General features: G+C 42.0%; 1 protein-coding gene across 8 annotated transcripts in view; it reads right to left on the bottom strand.

The window, feature by feature from the left end:
• Positions 1-12,938, bottom strand: part of CCDC192 (coiled-coil domain containing 192) — a 216,693-nt gene that overhangs the window by 48,563 nt on the left and 155,192 nt on the right. Inside the window, exon 9 of one of the 8 annotated variants that reach the window (XM_038552049.1) lies at positions 11,602-11,951. The exons of the other annotated variants lie outside the window; for them this stretch is intronic. Coding sequence (XP_038407977.1) covers positions 11,732-11,951 — 220 coding nt within the window. The 3' untranslated portion in view covers positions 11,602-11,731. Of the gene's footprint in view, positions 1-11,601; positions 11,952-12,938 lie in introns of those variants that run through there. 8 annotated transcript variants of the gene reach the window in all.

Genomic DNA, 12,938 nt, shown 5'->3' with positions numbered 1-12,938 from the left:
GGGGAAGGAAAAAAGGAAACCTCAAGTCAGTTTCCATTTCCTTAAGAATTTATTCTGAACTGAATTCTTAGCATCTTGGTACTGCTTTATTGACAAATAAATTAAGGTGCTTTATTCCACTTGCCAATATTCCCACATATACATTATTGCTTAGCGCCCACAGCTTCTGCTAAATAAATTACTTTCCTTTGGCCTTAGATCAAAAGTAACTTCAAAAGAAGGACATCCTTTCTCAAATTCAATTACTGGCTCTTGGGACTTATATGGAAAAGTTATGATTATGAAAAAGAAAAGATCAGCTACTTGCATCTGGAAATGTTTATAGCATTAAGATAGATGGATTATATAAAGTCTAGTTCTAATATTTTCTTAGGAGACAATTAATGAAAGATAAGCCCTATGTCTCACTTTCAGAGTAGGCGGCTCTATGTTTCCCTCAGTGTCTCCTGACAGTCTCCTGGATTTGTGGTGCTAATTACACTCCACTAACTTTCTCTTCTAAGAGCCCATGACTCTTTGCTGCTAAGATCTACAAGTAAAATCAATCAGATAAATGTGGCATTTACAGTATCTCATGAAAATTTTTTAAAACTCTTAGTGATAATATATCTGAGATTCTGTAGCACAATCCTGATTTCAAATAGTTTTTGTTAAAGATTTGATTTATTTATTTGAGAGCTAGATAGAGCACAGGAGCACGAGAAGGGGTGGGGGCAGAGGGTGAGGGAGAAGAAGACACTCTGCTGAGCAGGAAGCTAGAGGTGACAGGGCAATCTCAGCACCCTGGGATCATGACCTGAGCTGAAGGCAGGTGCTTAACTGACTGAGTCACCCAGACACTCCCTGATTTCAAAAATTTTGAGTATGAATGTAAATTTATATGCTAGATCTTGTGTCAGTTGGTATCTTGATTTTTAGTTCTAGTAATATGATCTCTCCAGATCTGTGAGATATTAAAACTTTGAAATGAAAAGTATATTTTAAAATAATTCTCCTTTTTTATTTATTTATGATAGTCACAGAGAGAGAGAGAGAGAGGCAGAGACACAGGCAGAGGGAGAAGCAGGCTCCATGCACCAGGAGCCTGATGTGGGATTCGATCCCGGGTCTCCAGGATCGCGCCCTGGGCCAAAGGCAGGCGCCAAACCACTGCGCCACCCAGGGATCCCAATAATTCTCCTTTTAAAACTCCAGGTAGTCCTTGAAAGATGGTAAATAAAATTTTATATGGATTAACATTATATGTAACTTTAAATGAAAATGAGTAGTATCTGGTTGTGGCATACCTTACAAAAAATAAAATAAGAGCATATCGAAAATTAACTACCTTTTATCAAAAAGTTACTTAGCAACCTGGGATAAGCCCAAACATTTTGGCACTCTTATAGATTAGATTTACCCTAAAGTGCCATGAAAATTGTTTCTGTGGTCAGCTGGGATAAAGAGACTGGAAGGGACTCTATCAAATAGGTTGTTGACCTATTGGGATCAGTTTAGAGGATGAGACTTTTACTTGAAGTCAGAATCCTCTTATACATAGCTCAGTGTAATAAAAATTTTATTGCCTATTTACCTTGTAAATTTAGGAATATAAGAATGAAGGTAATGGTAGGATTCTATACAACTAGGAAGGTTTTATCCTATTGACCTCAGTCTTGTAAGTGCTTTTTCTGCCTTTGAGGACTCATAATTTATAATTCTTGTTTCTGTCCATTCATGAAACATACATGTACCTTGCCACCATCTGTTTTGTATCCTTTTATTTCCTTGGCCTCAGAAATTTCACCTTTTGAATTTATAATTGATCACTTGATAACAATTCAAGATCAGTTATGTCTGAGGGCTCTGCCCACCTTTGTTTGTCAAGTCCTATTCAAAATCCCCTGGAGTGGGAACAGAGCTCTTTCCTTATTCGTTAGGGAGAGCCAATGAAAGAAATGGGCCCTTGGACCATGTCTAGACCATCTTTGTTGAGCAGATATTCTAACAGTGGGCCTAGGTTGAGATGACAGCTTGGCCTGCAGGACTTCTAGGTCTTACTGGAAAATCAGAGCAACATTCTCAGCTATAATTTTTGGGATTAAGGAAAGTATCTATAGAAGAGCAAGAACATTCTCAGATCTTACAGGAATCATTATGCCAGCATAATTAACATATTTCTCCTATATCCAATTGCCTATTAAGCAAATCAGGAATAATGTTGTTCCTCTTGATTCACTTTTTAAAAAAAAAGATTTTATGTATGTATGTATGTATGTATGTGAGAGAGAGAGAGAGAGAGAGAGAGAGAGAGAGAGAAGGAGCAGGAGCATAGGGAGAAGCAGACATCCCCCTGAGCTGGGAGCCAGATGTGTGTCTCAATCCCAGAACCTTGAGGTTGTGACCTGAGCCAAAGGCAGATGCTTAACTGACTGAGCTACCCAGCCACCTCTGGCATGCACTCTTGAATTCTTCTTAGTTGGGGGAGGGCAAGATGGTGGAGGAGTGGGGTCCCCAACTCACCTGGCCCCACCAACTTACCTAGGTAACTTTCAAATCATCCTGAAAACCTATGAATTCGACCTGAGATTTAGAGAACAGCTGGAATGCTATAGAGAAAAGGGTTTTCTCTTTTAACAAAATAGTAAGGCGGAAAAAAAATTAAAAAGAATCCAGTGGGAGAGGCCCCGGGGAGCCGGCCGAGGCCGGGGTGAAAGCCTCGGCACAGGGAGGCCCCGCCCGGGGCAGCGGGAACTTCACATCCGCCCCGGATTCTTCCCGAGGGAAAGGCGCTGAGCGGGGAGCCCGGGCGGAGCCGCGGAGGGGCCGTGGGGCCTCCAGCCTCCCGGGGTCACTGGCAGGACGTGCGCCCGGGGCAGGGCGCCCCACACCCCGCGGGCCGAGCGCGGGAAAGGGCTGGAGCGCCCGGCGGGGCCTCGGGGAGCAGCCGGGCGGGCGGGCGGGCGGGGGCTCCGGGCGGAGGGGGCTGCGCCCTGCTGCCTTCGGGAGCCGCGGCCCCGGGAGCGACCCCAGCAGCGCAGGCCCCGGAGCCCAGGGCGCGGGGGACACGGCCGGGACCCTGCGCTCCCCCCGGGACGGGGAGGCGGGGAGGCGGGGAGGGCCCGGGACGGCGGGGACGCTCCTGCCGCCGCCGCCGGGCGCCCCCGAGCTGTGCGGGGCCGCGCCCCCCGCCCCGGAGCATCCAGGCCAGTGCGGACGGGGAGCTGCGGTCGGTACCGCGGGAGCTGACGCCGGGGCTGGGGACCCGGCCGCCGCCAGGGGGGTTGTCCCTCCTGGGTCACCCTGCGCCTGGGAGGGGCGGGGCCGCCAGGGGACGGGGGCCTCACGGGGTCAGCAGCAGGGGCGGAGCATCTCCCCAGGTGCACACACCTGAGAACCGGCACAGCAGGCCCCGCCCCAGAAGACCAGCTGGAAGGACGGGGAAGGGCAAGTTCTCCACCCAGCAGCGCTGGAAAGCTCCAGGGGAAGTGCAGGGACTTACAGTATATAGAACCAGAGGGTACCTCTCTTTTTTTCTTCCTTTTTCCAGTACAACTCGTTTATATATCAGACTGTAAATATCCATTTTTTCTCTTTTCCCACCTTAACTACAATATTTTACCACCTCTTCATTTTTAACTTTCTTCCTTTTTGACTTTCATATTTCTACAATTATAAGTCTTAGATATATTTTCCACTTCTGGATTCCCTTCAACATGTTCAATTTAATTTTGGGAGATATACAAGATAATGCTTTGTTTTATGTTTTTTGTTTTCTCTGCCTCATTTTGTTCTACAATGGCACAAGATAATACCTTCTAAAACATGACCAGCATGTACCCAGAACCAAGTGGTATACTGTGCTGGTTCATTCTGTGAGATTCCTCATTCCCATTCTGCCCTCCCCCCCTCTTTTATCTCATTTATGTTTTGGTGGCCAATGTTGGGGCTTTCTACAAGTATTTGTGGTTTATATAAATTTGAGACCGAGCATCTTCTAACATATAGAATTTAATATACTAGAAATAAGAGGGTCACCCTCTAAAACCCCTCAGGGGGATCCCTGGGTGGCGCAGCGGTTTGGCGCCTGCCTTTGGCCCAGGGCGCGATCCTGGAGACCCGGGATCGAATCCCACGTCGGGCTCCCGGTGCACGGAGCCTGCTTCTCCCTCTGCCTGTGTCTCTGAGCCTCTCTCTCTCTCTCTGTGACTATCATGAATAAATAAATAAAATCTTTAAAAAAATAAATAAATAAAACCCCTCAGGTAGACTACATTCCCCATCCACTACAACTTCATCACCACCACCATCTCCCAGCCCCCACCTTTTTTTTCTCGTTTCCTTTTTCTTTTTTCTATGTCTTTTTGTGTTTTTCTTTTCTCTTCTTCTTTAGGATTCCTGGCCTTTTATTTTTTACTACTTTGTTTTAAAATATGTTTTTCACTTTAGTGGTCCTTTTGTTTTATTTCATTTTGATCTTTGTTTTCAATTTCTGGTCTCTGACCTCGGCAGAATCATCTAGGGGGTAATTTACTTAGGTTGTGGTTGATATTCTTGTCTTAGGCCACTCATACAGCCACTGTGCACTGGGCAAAATGACTAGAAAGAAGAACTCACCACAAAAGAAGAATCAGAAACAGTACTCTCTGCCACAGAGTTACAGATTTTGGATTTCAATTCGATGTCAGAAAGCCAATTCAGAAGCACAATTATAAAGCTACTGGTGGCTCTGGAAAAAGGCATAAAGGAATCAAGAGACTTCATGACTACAGAATTTAGATCTAATCAGGCTGAAATTAAAAGTCAATTAAATGAGATGCAATCCCAACTGGAGGTCCTAACGATGAGGGTTAATGGTAGAAGAAAGAGTGAATGACAGAAGACAAGTTCATGGCAAGGAAGAAAGCTGAGGAAAAAAGAGAAAAACAATTAAAAGGCTGTGAAGAATGGTTAAGGGAAATAAATAACAGCCTCAGAAGGAAAAAAATCTATGTATAATTGGGGTTGCAGAGGGCACCAAGAAGGACAGAGGGCCAGAAAACATATTTGAACAAATCATAGCTGAGAACTTCCCTAATTTGGGGAAGGAAACAGGCATTCTGATCCAGGAGATAGAGAAGTCCCTCTGTAAAATCAATAAAAACCATTCAACACCTCGACATTTAATAGTGAAACTTGCAAATTCCAAAGATAAAGAGAAAATCCTTAAAGCAGCAAGAGACAAGAAATTCTTAACTTATATGGTGAGAAATATCAGATTAACAGCAGACCTCTTCACAGAGACCTGGCAGGCCAAAAGGGCTGACAAGATATATTCAGGGTCCTAAATGAGAAGAACATCTAGCCAAGAATATTTTATTGAGCCAGGCTGTCATTCAGAATAGAAGGAGAGATTAAGAGCTTCCAAGATAGGCAGAAACTGAAAGAATATGTGACCACCAAACCAGCTCTGCAAGAAATATTAAGGGGGACCCTGTAAAAGAAAGAGGAAGCTCAAAGAAATAATTCACAAAAACAGTGATTGAATAGGTATTACGATGACACTAAATTCATATTTTTCAATAGTAACTCTAAATGTGAATGGGCTAAATGATCCCGTCAAAAGACGCAGAATTTAAGAGTGGATAAAAAAGCAAGACCCATCTATTTGCTGTCTACAAGAGACTCATAGACCAAAGGACACCTCCAGCCTGAAAATGAAAGGTTGGAGAACCATTTACCATTCAAATGGTCCTCAAAAGAAAGCTGGGGTAGAAAAAAAACAAAAAAAAAAAACAAAAAAAAAAAAGAAAGCTGGGGTAGCCATCCTCATATCAGATAAATTACAGTTTATCCCAAAAACTGTAGTAAGAGATGAAGAGGCACACTATATCATACTTAAAGGATCTATCCAAAAAGAGGACCTAACAATCATGAATATTGATGCCCCTAATGTGGGAGCTGCCAAATATATCAATCAATTAAAAACTAAAGTAAAGACATAGATAATAATACACTAATACTGGGAGACTTCAACATGGCACTTCCTGTGAATGACAGATCTTCTTAGTACAACATCTCCAAAGAAACAAGGACCTTAAATGATACACTGGACCAGATGGATTTCACAGATATATACAGAACTTTCCATCCTAAAGAAACTGCATACACATTCTTCTCAAGGCCACAGGGAACTTTCTCCAGAATAGACCACATATAGGGTCACAATCAGGTTTCAACTGATATGAAAAGATTGGGATTATCCCCTGCATATTTTCAGACCACAATGCTTTGAAAGTAGAACTCAATCACAGGAAGAAATTTGGAAGAAACTCAAACACATGGAGGTTAAAGAGCATCCTGCTAAAGATGAAAGGGTCAACCAGGAAATTAGAGAATTAAAAAGATTCATTGAAACTAATGAAAATGAAGATACAACCTTTCAAAATCTTTGGGACACAGCAAAAGCAGCCCTAAGAGGAAAATACATCGCAATACAAGCATCCCTCAAAAAATTGGAAAAAACTCAAATACACAAGCTAACCTCACACCTAAAGGAACTGGAGAAAGAATAGCAAATAAAACCTACACCCAGCAGAAGAAGAGAGTTAATAAAGATTCGAGCAGAACTCAATAAAATAGAGACCAGAGGAACTGTAGAATAGATCAACAATACCAGGAGTTCGTTCTTTGAAAGAATTAATAAGATAGATAAACCATTAGCCAGCCTTATTAAATCAAAGGAGAAAAGACTCTAGTTAATAAAATCACAAATGAAAAAGGAGAGATCACAACCAATATCAAAGAAATACAAACAATTTTAAAAACATATTATAAGCAGCTATATGCCAATAAATTAGGCAATCTAGAAGAAATGGATGCATTTCTGGAAAACCACAAACTACCAAAACTGGAATAGGAAGAAATAGAAAACCTGAACAGGCCAAAAACCAGCAAGGAAGCTGAAGTAGTCATCAAAAACCTCCCAAGACCCAAAAGTCCAGAGCCAGATGGTTTCTCAGGAATTCTATCAAACGTTTAAAGAAGAAACAATACCTATTCTACTAAAGCTGTTCTGAAAGATAGAAAGGGATGGAATACTTCCAAATTTATTCTATGAGACCAGCATCACCGTAATTCCAAAACCAGACAAAGACCCCACCAAAAAGAATTATATAGACCAATATCCCTGATGAACACAGATGCAAAAATTCTCAACAAGATACTAGCCAATAGGATCCAACAATACATTAAGAAGATTATTCACCTTGACCAAGTGGGTTTTATCCCCGGGATGCAAGGCTGGTTCAATACTTGTAAAGCAATCAACATGATAGGTCATATCAACAAGAGAAAAAACAAGACCCATATGATCCTCTCAGTAGATGCAGAGAAAGCATTTGACAAAATACAGCATCCATTCCTGATCAAAACTCTTCAGAGGGTAGGGATAGAGGGACTATTTCTCAGCATCTACAAAAAGCCCACAGCAAATATCATTCTCAATGGGGAAACACTAGGAACCTTTCCCCTAAGATCAGGAACACAGCAGGGATGTCCACTCTCACCACTGCTATTCAACATAGTACTAGTTCAACTTCTAGTACTAGAAGTCCTAGCCTCAGCAATCAGACAACAAAAAGAAATAAAGGGCACTCAAATTGGCAAAGAAGAAGTCAAGCTCTCCCTCTTTGCAGACGACATGATACTGTACATAGAAAACCCAAAAGACTCCACCCCAAGATTGGCAGAACTCATATAGCAATTCAGCAGTGAGGCAGGATACAAAATCAATGCCCAGAAATCAGTGGCATTTCTATACCCTAACAATGAGACTGAAGAAAGAGAAATTAAGGAATCAATCCCATTTATAATTGCACCCAAAAGCATAAGATACCTAGGAATAAACCTAACCAAAGAGATAAAGGATCTATACCCTAAAGACTACAGAACACTTCTGAAAGAAATTGAGGAAGACACCAAGAGATGGAAAAATATTCCATGCTCATGGATTGGAAGAATTAATATTGTGAAAATGTCAATGCTACCCAGGGTAATTTCCACATTCAGTGCAATCCCTATCAAAATACTGTGGACTTTCTTCAGAGAGTTGGAACAAATCATCTTAAGATTTGTGTGGAATTAGAAAAGACCACGAATAGCCAGGGGAATATTAAAAAAGAAAACCGGAGCCGGGGGCATCACAATGCCAGATTTCAAGCTGTACTACAAAGCTGTGATCATCAAGACACTGTGGTACTGGCACAAAAACAGACACACAGATCAATGGAACAGAATAGAGAATCCAGAAATGAGCCCTCAACTCTATGGTCAACTAATATTCAACAAAGCAGCAAAGACTATCCACTGGAAAAAGGACAGTCTCTTTAATAAGTGATGCTGGGAAAATTGGACAGCTATGTGCAGAAGAATGAAACTAGACCACTCTCTTTCACCATACACAAAGATAAACTCAAAATGGATGAAAGATCTAAATGTGAGACAAGAATCCAGCAAAATCCTAGAGGAGAACACAGGCATAACCCTTTTTGAACTTGGCCACAGTCTACATCATACCACCCTGAACGTGCCCGATCTCATCTGAACTTGGCCACAGTAACTTTTTGCAAGATACATCTATGAAGGGAAGGAAAACAAGAGCAAAAATGAACTATTGGGACTTAATCAAGATAAAAAGCTTCTGCACAGCAAAAGAAGCAGTCAGCAAAACTAAAAGACAACCTACGGAATGGAAGAAGGTATTTTCAAATGACATATCAGATAAAGGACTAGTATTCAAGATCTATAAAGAACTTGTTAAACTCAACATCAAAGAAACAAACAATCCAATCATGAAATGGGCAAAAAACATGAACAGAAATTTCACAGAGGAAGACATAGACATGGCCAACAAGCACATGGGAAAATGTTTCGCATCACTTGCCATCAGGGAAATACAAATCAAAACCACAATGAGATACCACCTCACACCAGTGAGAATGGGGAAAATTAACCAGACAGGAAACCACAAATATTGGAGAGGATGTGGAGAAAGGGGAACCCTCTTGCCCTGTTGGTGGGAATGTGAACTGGTGCAGCCGCTCTGGAAAACTGTGTGGAGGTTCCTCAAAGAGTTAAAAACAGAACTGCCCTATGACTCAGCAATTGCACTGCTGGAATTTACCCCAAAGAAACAGATGCAGTGAAACGGCAGGACACCTGCACCCTGATGTTTCTAGCAGCAATGTCCATAATAGCCAAACTGTGGAAGGAGCCTCAGTGTCCATCGATGGATGAATGGATAAAGTAAACGTGGTCTATGTATACAATGGAATATTACTCAGCCATTAGAAATGACGAATACCCACCATTTGCTTCAACCTGGATAGAACTGGAGAGTATTATGCTGAGTGAAGTAACTCAATCAGAGAAGGAAAAACATTATATGGTCTCATTCATTTGGGGAATATAAAAAATAGTGCAAGGGATTATAGGGGAAAGGATAGAAAATGAGTGGGAAATATCAGTGAAGATGACAGAACATGAGAGACTCCTAACTCTGGGAAATGAACAAGGGGTAGTGAAAGGGGACATGGCGGGGGGGGGGGGGGGGGGGGGGGGGGGGGGGGGGGCGGGGTGACTGGGTGACGGGCCCTGAGGGGGCCACTTGATGGGATGAGCTCTGGGTGTTATGCTATATATAGGCAAATCGAACTCCAATAAAAAATATACACAAGGGATCCCTGGGTGGCTCAGCGGTCTGGCGCCTGCCTTTGGCCCAGGGCGCGATCCTGGAGACCCGGGATAGAGTCCCACGTTGGGCTCCCGGTGCATGGAGCCTGCTTCTCCTCTGCCTGTGTCTCTGCCTCATTCTCTCTCTCTCTCTGTGACTATCACAAATAAATAAAAATTAAAAAAAAAATTTAAAAAAAATATATACACAAAAATTAAAAAAAAATTCTTCTTAGTTACATATTTTTTGTCCAGCATCAAATTGTGGCTTTATTTGATTGAGGAATGTAGAAGTGTAGTAAGATAATCTGGTCCAAGGCAGTGTATCTTTAAAAACAAATATTCTAATAGACCACTACAATGTGCATTGGGGTATATATCTAATATATGTAGAAGAGTATAATATCTAACACTATCCTAACACCAGAAATCTTCTGCCTTCAAACAAAAGGCACTCACTTGTCCAGTGGAATCCTGTTCTGTGTATCCTTTCTCAATTTGATGAGCTCAAGCCTCCCCAAGGTATCCACTTACTCCAAATTTATTCATATGACTAACATAGCTATTCTCTACTTCAACCTCCTATCAGGAAACATTGAGTCAATAAGTGAAATAATATTGAGGTTTCTGGGGAATGCAGGAGAGAACATTTTTCTATTTGGGCACCAAGATATTTGTACCAGGAAAAGCTACATTGGTGTTCCAGCTGGCTGATAACTGTCTGAAACCCCAAATTCTCCAACTCATTTTATGTTGACAAACGTCCCTCTGTTGGTGTTTGACAAAGGAACGTTCAACTGCTTCTCTGCAAATTGCTTGGAAGGAAGCACCTTCCTTCTCAGCTCTAATATGGTTTATTTAACAGCAATGCCAAACAGCACATGCTCTCCTAGAGATCATAGCAGTCTCCGTGGTTAAGTAGGAAACCTTTGAAACTGATCAAGCTCCAATTCCCATGTGCCTTGTTTGACATTAACTGCTGCTTGCCCTTTTATCCAACTTCTCTGGATACAGAAGCCAGGCGACTTAAAAAAAAAAAAAAATTCCTAAGGGATGGACAGAAGGAAGGGACCCTATTTCCTGATAATAGTAGAATTCCAAAATTAGTCTTACAAACAAAGGAGGGAGGAGACCTTGAGATCATTGAATTCCCACAGCTGATATAGCTAGCAAAGGTCCAAATTTTGGACCCCTACCAAAATTTCAGAATGGATCTTCTTACCCTTTGTTAATTATAAAATAAATAGATTTCCAGGCCTTTTGGAAAGGAAGGGCCTAAATATGCAGTTTGAAATTGAAAGCACCTAAATTTTGTATTTACTTAACAAGATACAACTGATCTTCAGCTCATGGGTATCTTCTTCAAGTTTATAAAGTTTAACTAAAATAGATAAAAGAGGGCATTAAGGGATGCCTGGGTGGCTCAGTCAGTTAAGTGCCTGTCTTTGGCTCAGGGCATGATTCTGGAGTTCTGGGATCCAGCCCCACATCAGGTTCCTCACTCACTAGGGAGTCTTTCTCCCTCTGCCCCTCCCCCTGTTCATGCTCTCTCTCTCTCTCTCTCTCTCTCTCAAATAAATAAATAAAATCTTAAAAAAAAATAGAGGTCAGTGAGAGGTATTTTTGTTTTTTGTCCAGAAAGTTTTCCCATTTTCTTTTTATCTGATAACATGTAGTCCTTGACTTCTGGCTCATGACACAGGTGTGGTCCTTCTAGCATCCCACTGCCTTGGCCACAGCAATTGATCCATGGGTTATAATGTGACACAATCGTGGTTGATCAAATTCCTTCCGTGAGACTCTGAATAGATTCTGTGAGAAAGAAGTTCTGTTCCCTGGAGTCGGGTATAAAGTTCTTTGTTGCAAGTATTATAAGCCAACACTGACTACTTAATGCAAAAAAAAAAAAAAAAAAAGACTTGGAATGGGAGTAAGATAACTAGTCACAAGGTTTCCCCTGGGCCAAGGAGGAAGGGACATTGTGGTGAACAATCCCATAGAACTTCAGAAAATGGGAGAGGAACTCTTTCCCCACAGAAAATCATGCTTCTTGCACCAAAAGAAAGAGGGAAGTGGTTCTGAGCAGGCAGAAACAGATGTCCACTATAGACCGAGGCAGCCAGGGTGTCTTTTCTGGTCTGTGCATGCAGTAGCTCAAGTAGGACCAGTAGCAAAGAGGAGCCAAATGAGCAGTCCATGTCCTGTGTCTCAGCCTTCTTGCTGCTTTTCTGCTTACACTTGTTCCATTTTGGTCTTTGTCCCTGGCAACCAACAAAATTCTAGGTAAATTAGGCAACACCTAATTTTCACATGAGTGATTTTCAGGCCTAGAGGTTTCTAGGATGTCCTTTTGAAAATTAGAACCACCCTAAATTTGCATATAGTGAATAACATTTCTCAGGATCTTCATGAAATACACCCCTAAGCTTTGCAGGGACTCCTGGAGCAGTTGCTTATCCTTGAGGGAACTTCTGAAATCAGACTTTGGCTGTGGGACTCCATTTCAGGAAGCCACACTATTTCAGAAAGACTTTGGAGGACAAAGGAAGAAACAAACTGACAGGCAATCTCTGAATGAGACCTAGATATTATAAAGACAAATAGACAAATTTACCTATGAGGTAAATATTAGAACTCCTTAGGAACTTCTTATACTTAGCACATCTTGAAGTTACCATTCCTATACTCTCATTGTCCCTATTCTTAATTACTGTTGTTTCTTGGTCTACATGTAAAATATCCCACCTTGAAATAGCTTCTATTATTTGAGGATTCAATAGGAATGCTTATTTTTTTTTAAGATTTTACTATTTATTCATGAGAGACAGAGAGAGAGAGAGAGAGAGAGAGAACGAGAGGCAGAGACATAGGGAGAAGCAGGCTCCATGCAGGAAGCCCCACGTGGGACTCCATCCTTGATCTCCAGGATCACGCCCTGGGCTGAAGGGGGCGCTAAACCGCTGAGCCACCCAGGCTGCTCTCAATAAGAATGCTTTATAGAAACCCCTTTTCTGCAGATGTTGGCATAATAATATGTATGTTTGAGGGGGAAATCTCCACATTTTGTTTTCCTAAGTTGTTGTCACCTTCTGTCAAGGCAGTCACAGCCTTGGCAGCAGTAGAGAAGTACAGGCTGCCTGTTCATGCTTTGCCCAGGTATCAGACCAAACCCTGTGCAGCCTGATGAAATGGGTGAACAGTGCATTTTGACAAGGTCCCAGCATTTGAAACAATGAAATCCCAAGGCC

This window comes from Canis lupus, chromosome 11 (assembly GCF_011100685.1).
Source record: "Canis lupus familiaris isolate Mischka breed German Shepherd chromosome 11, alternate assembly UU_Cfam_GSD_1.0, whole genome shotgun sequence".
Taxonomy (NCBI): domain Eukaryota; kingdom Metazoa; phylum Chordata; class Mammalia; order Carnivora; family Canidae; genus Canis; species Canis lupus.
Note: the sequence above shows the minus strand (reverse complement) of the source record. Positions and strands in the feature narration are given on the sequence as shown.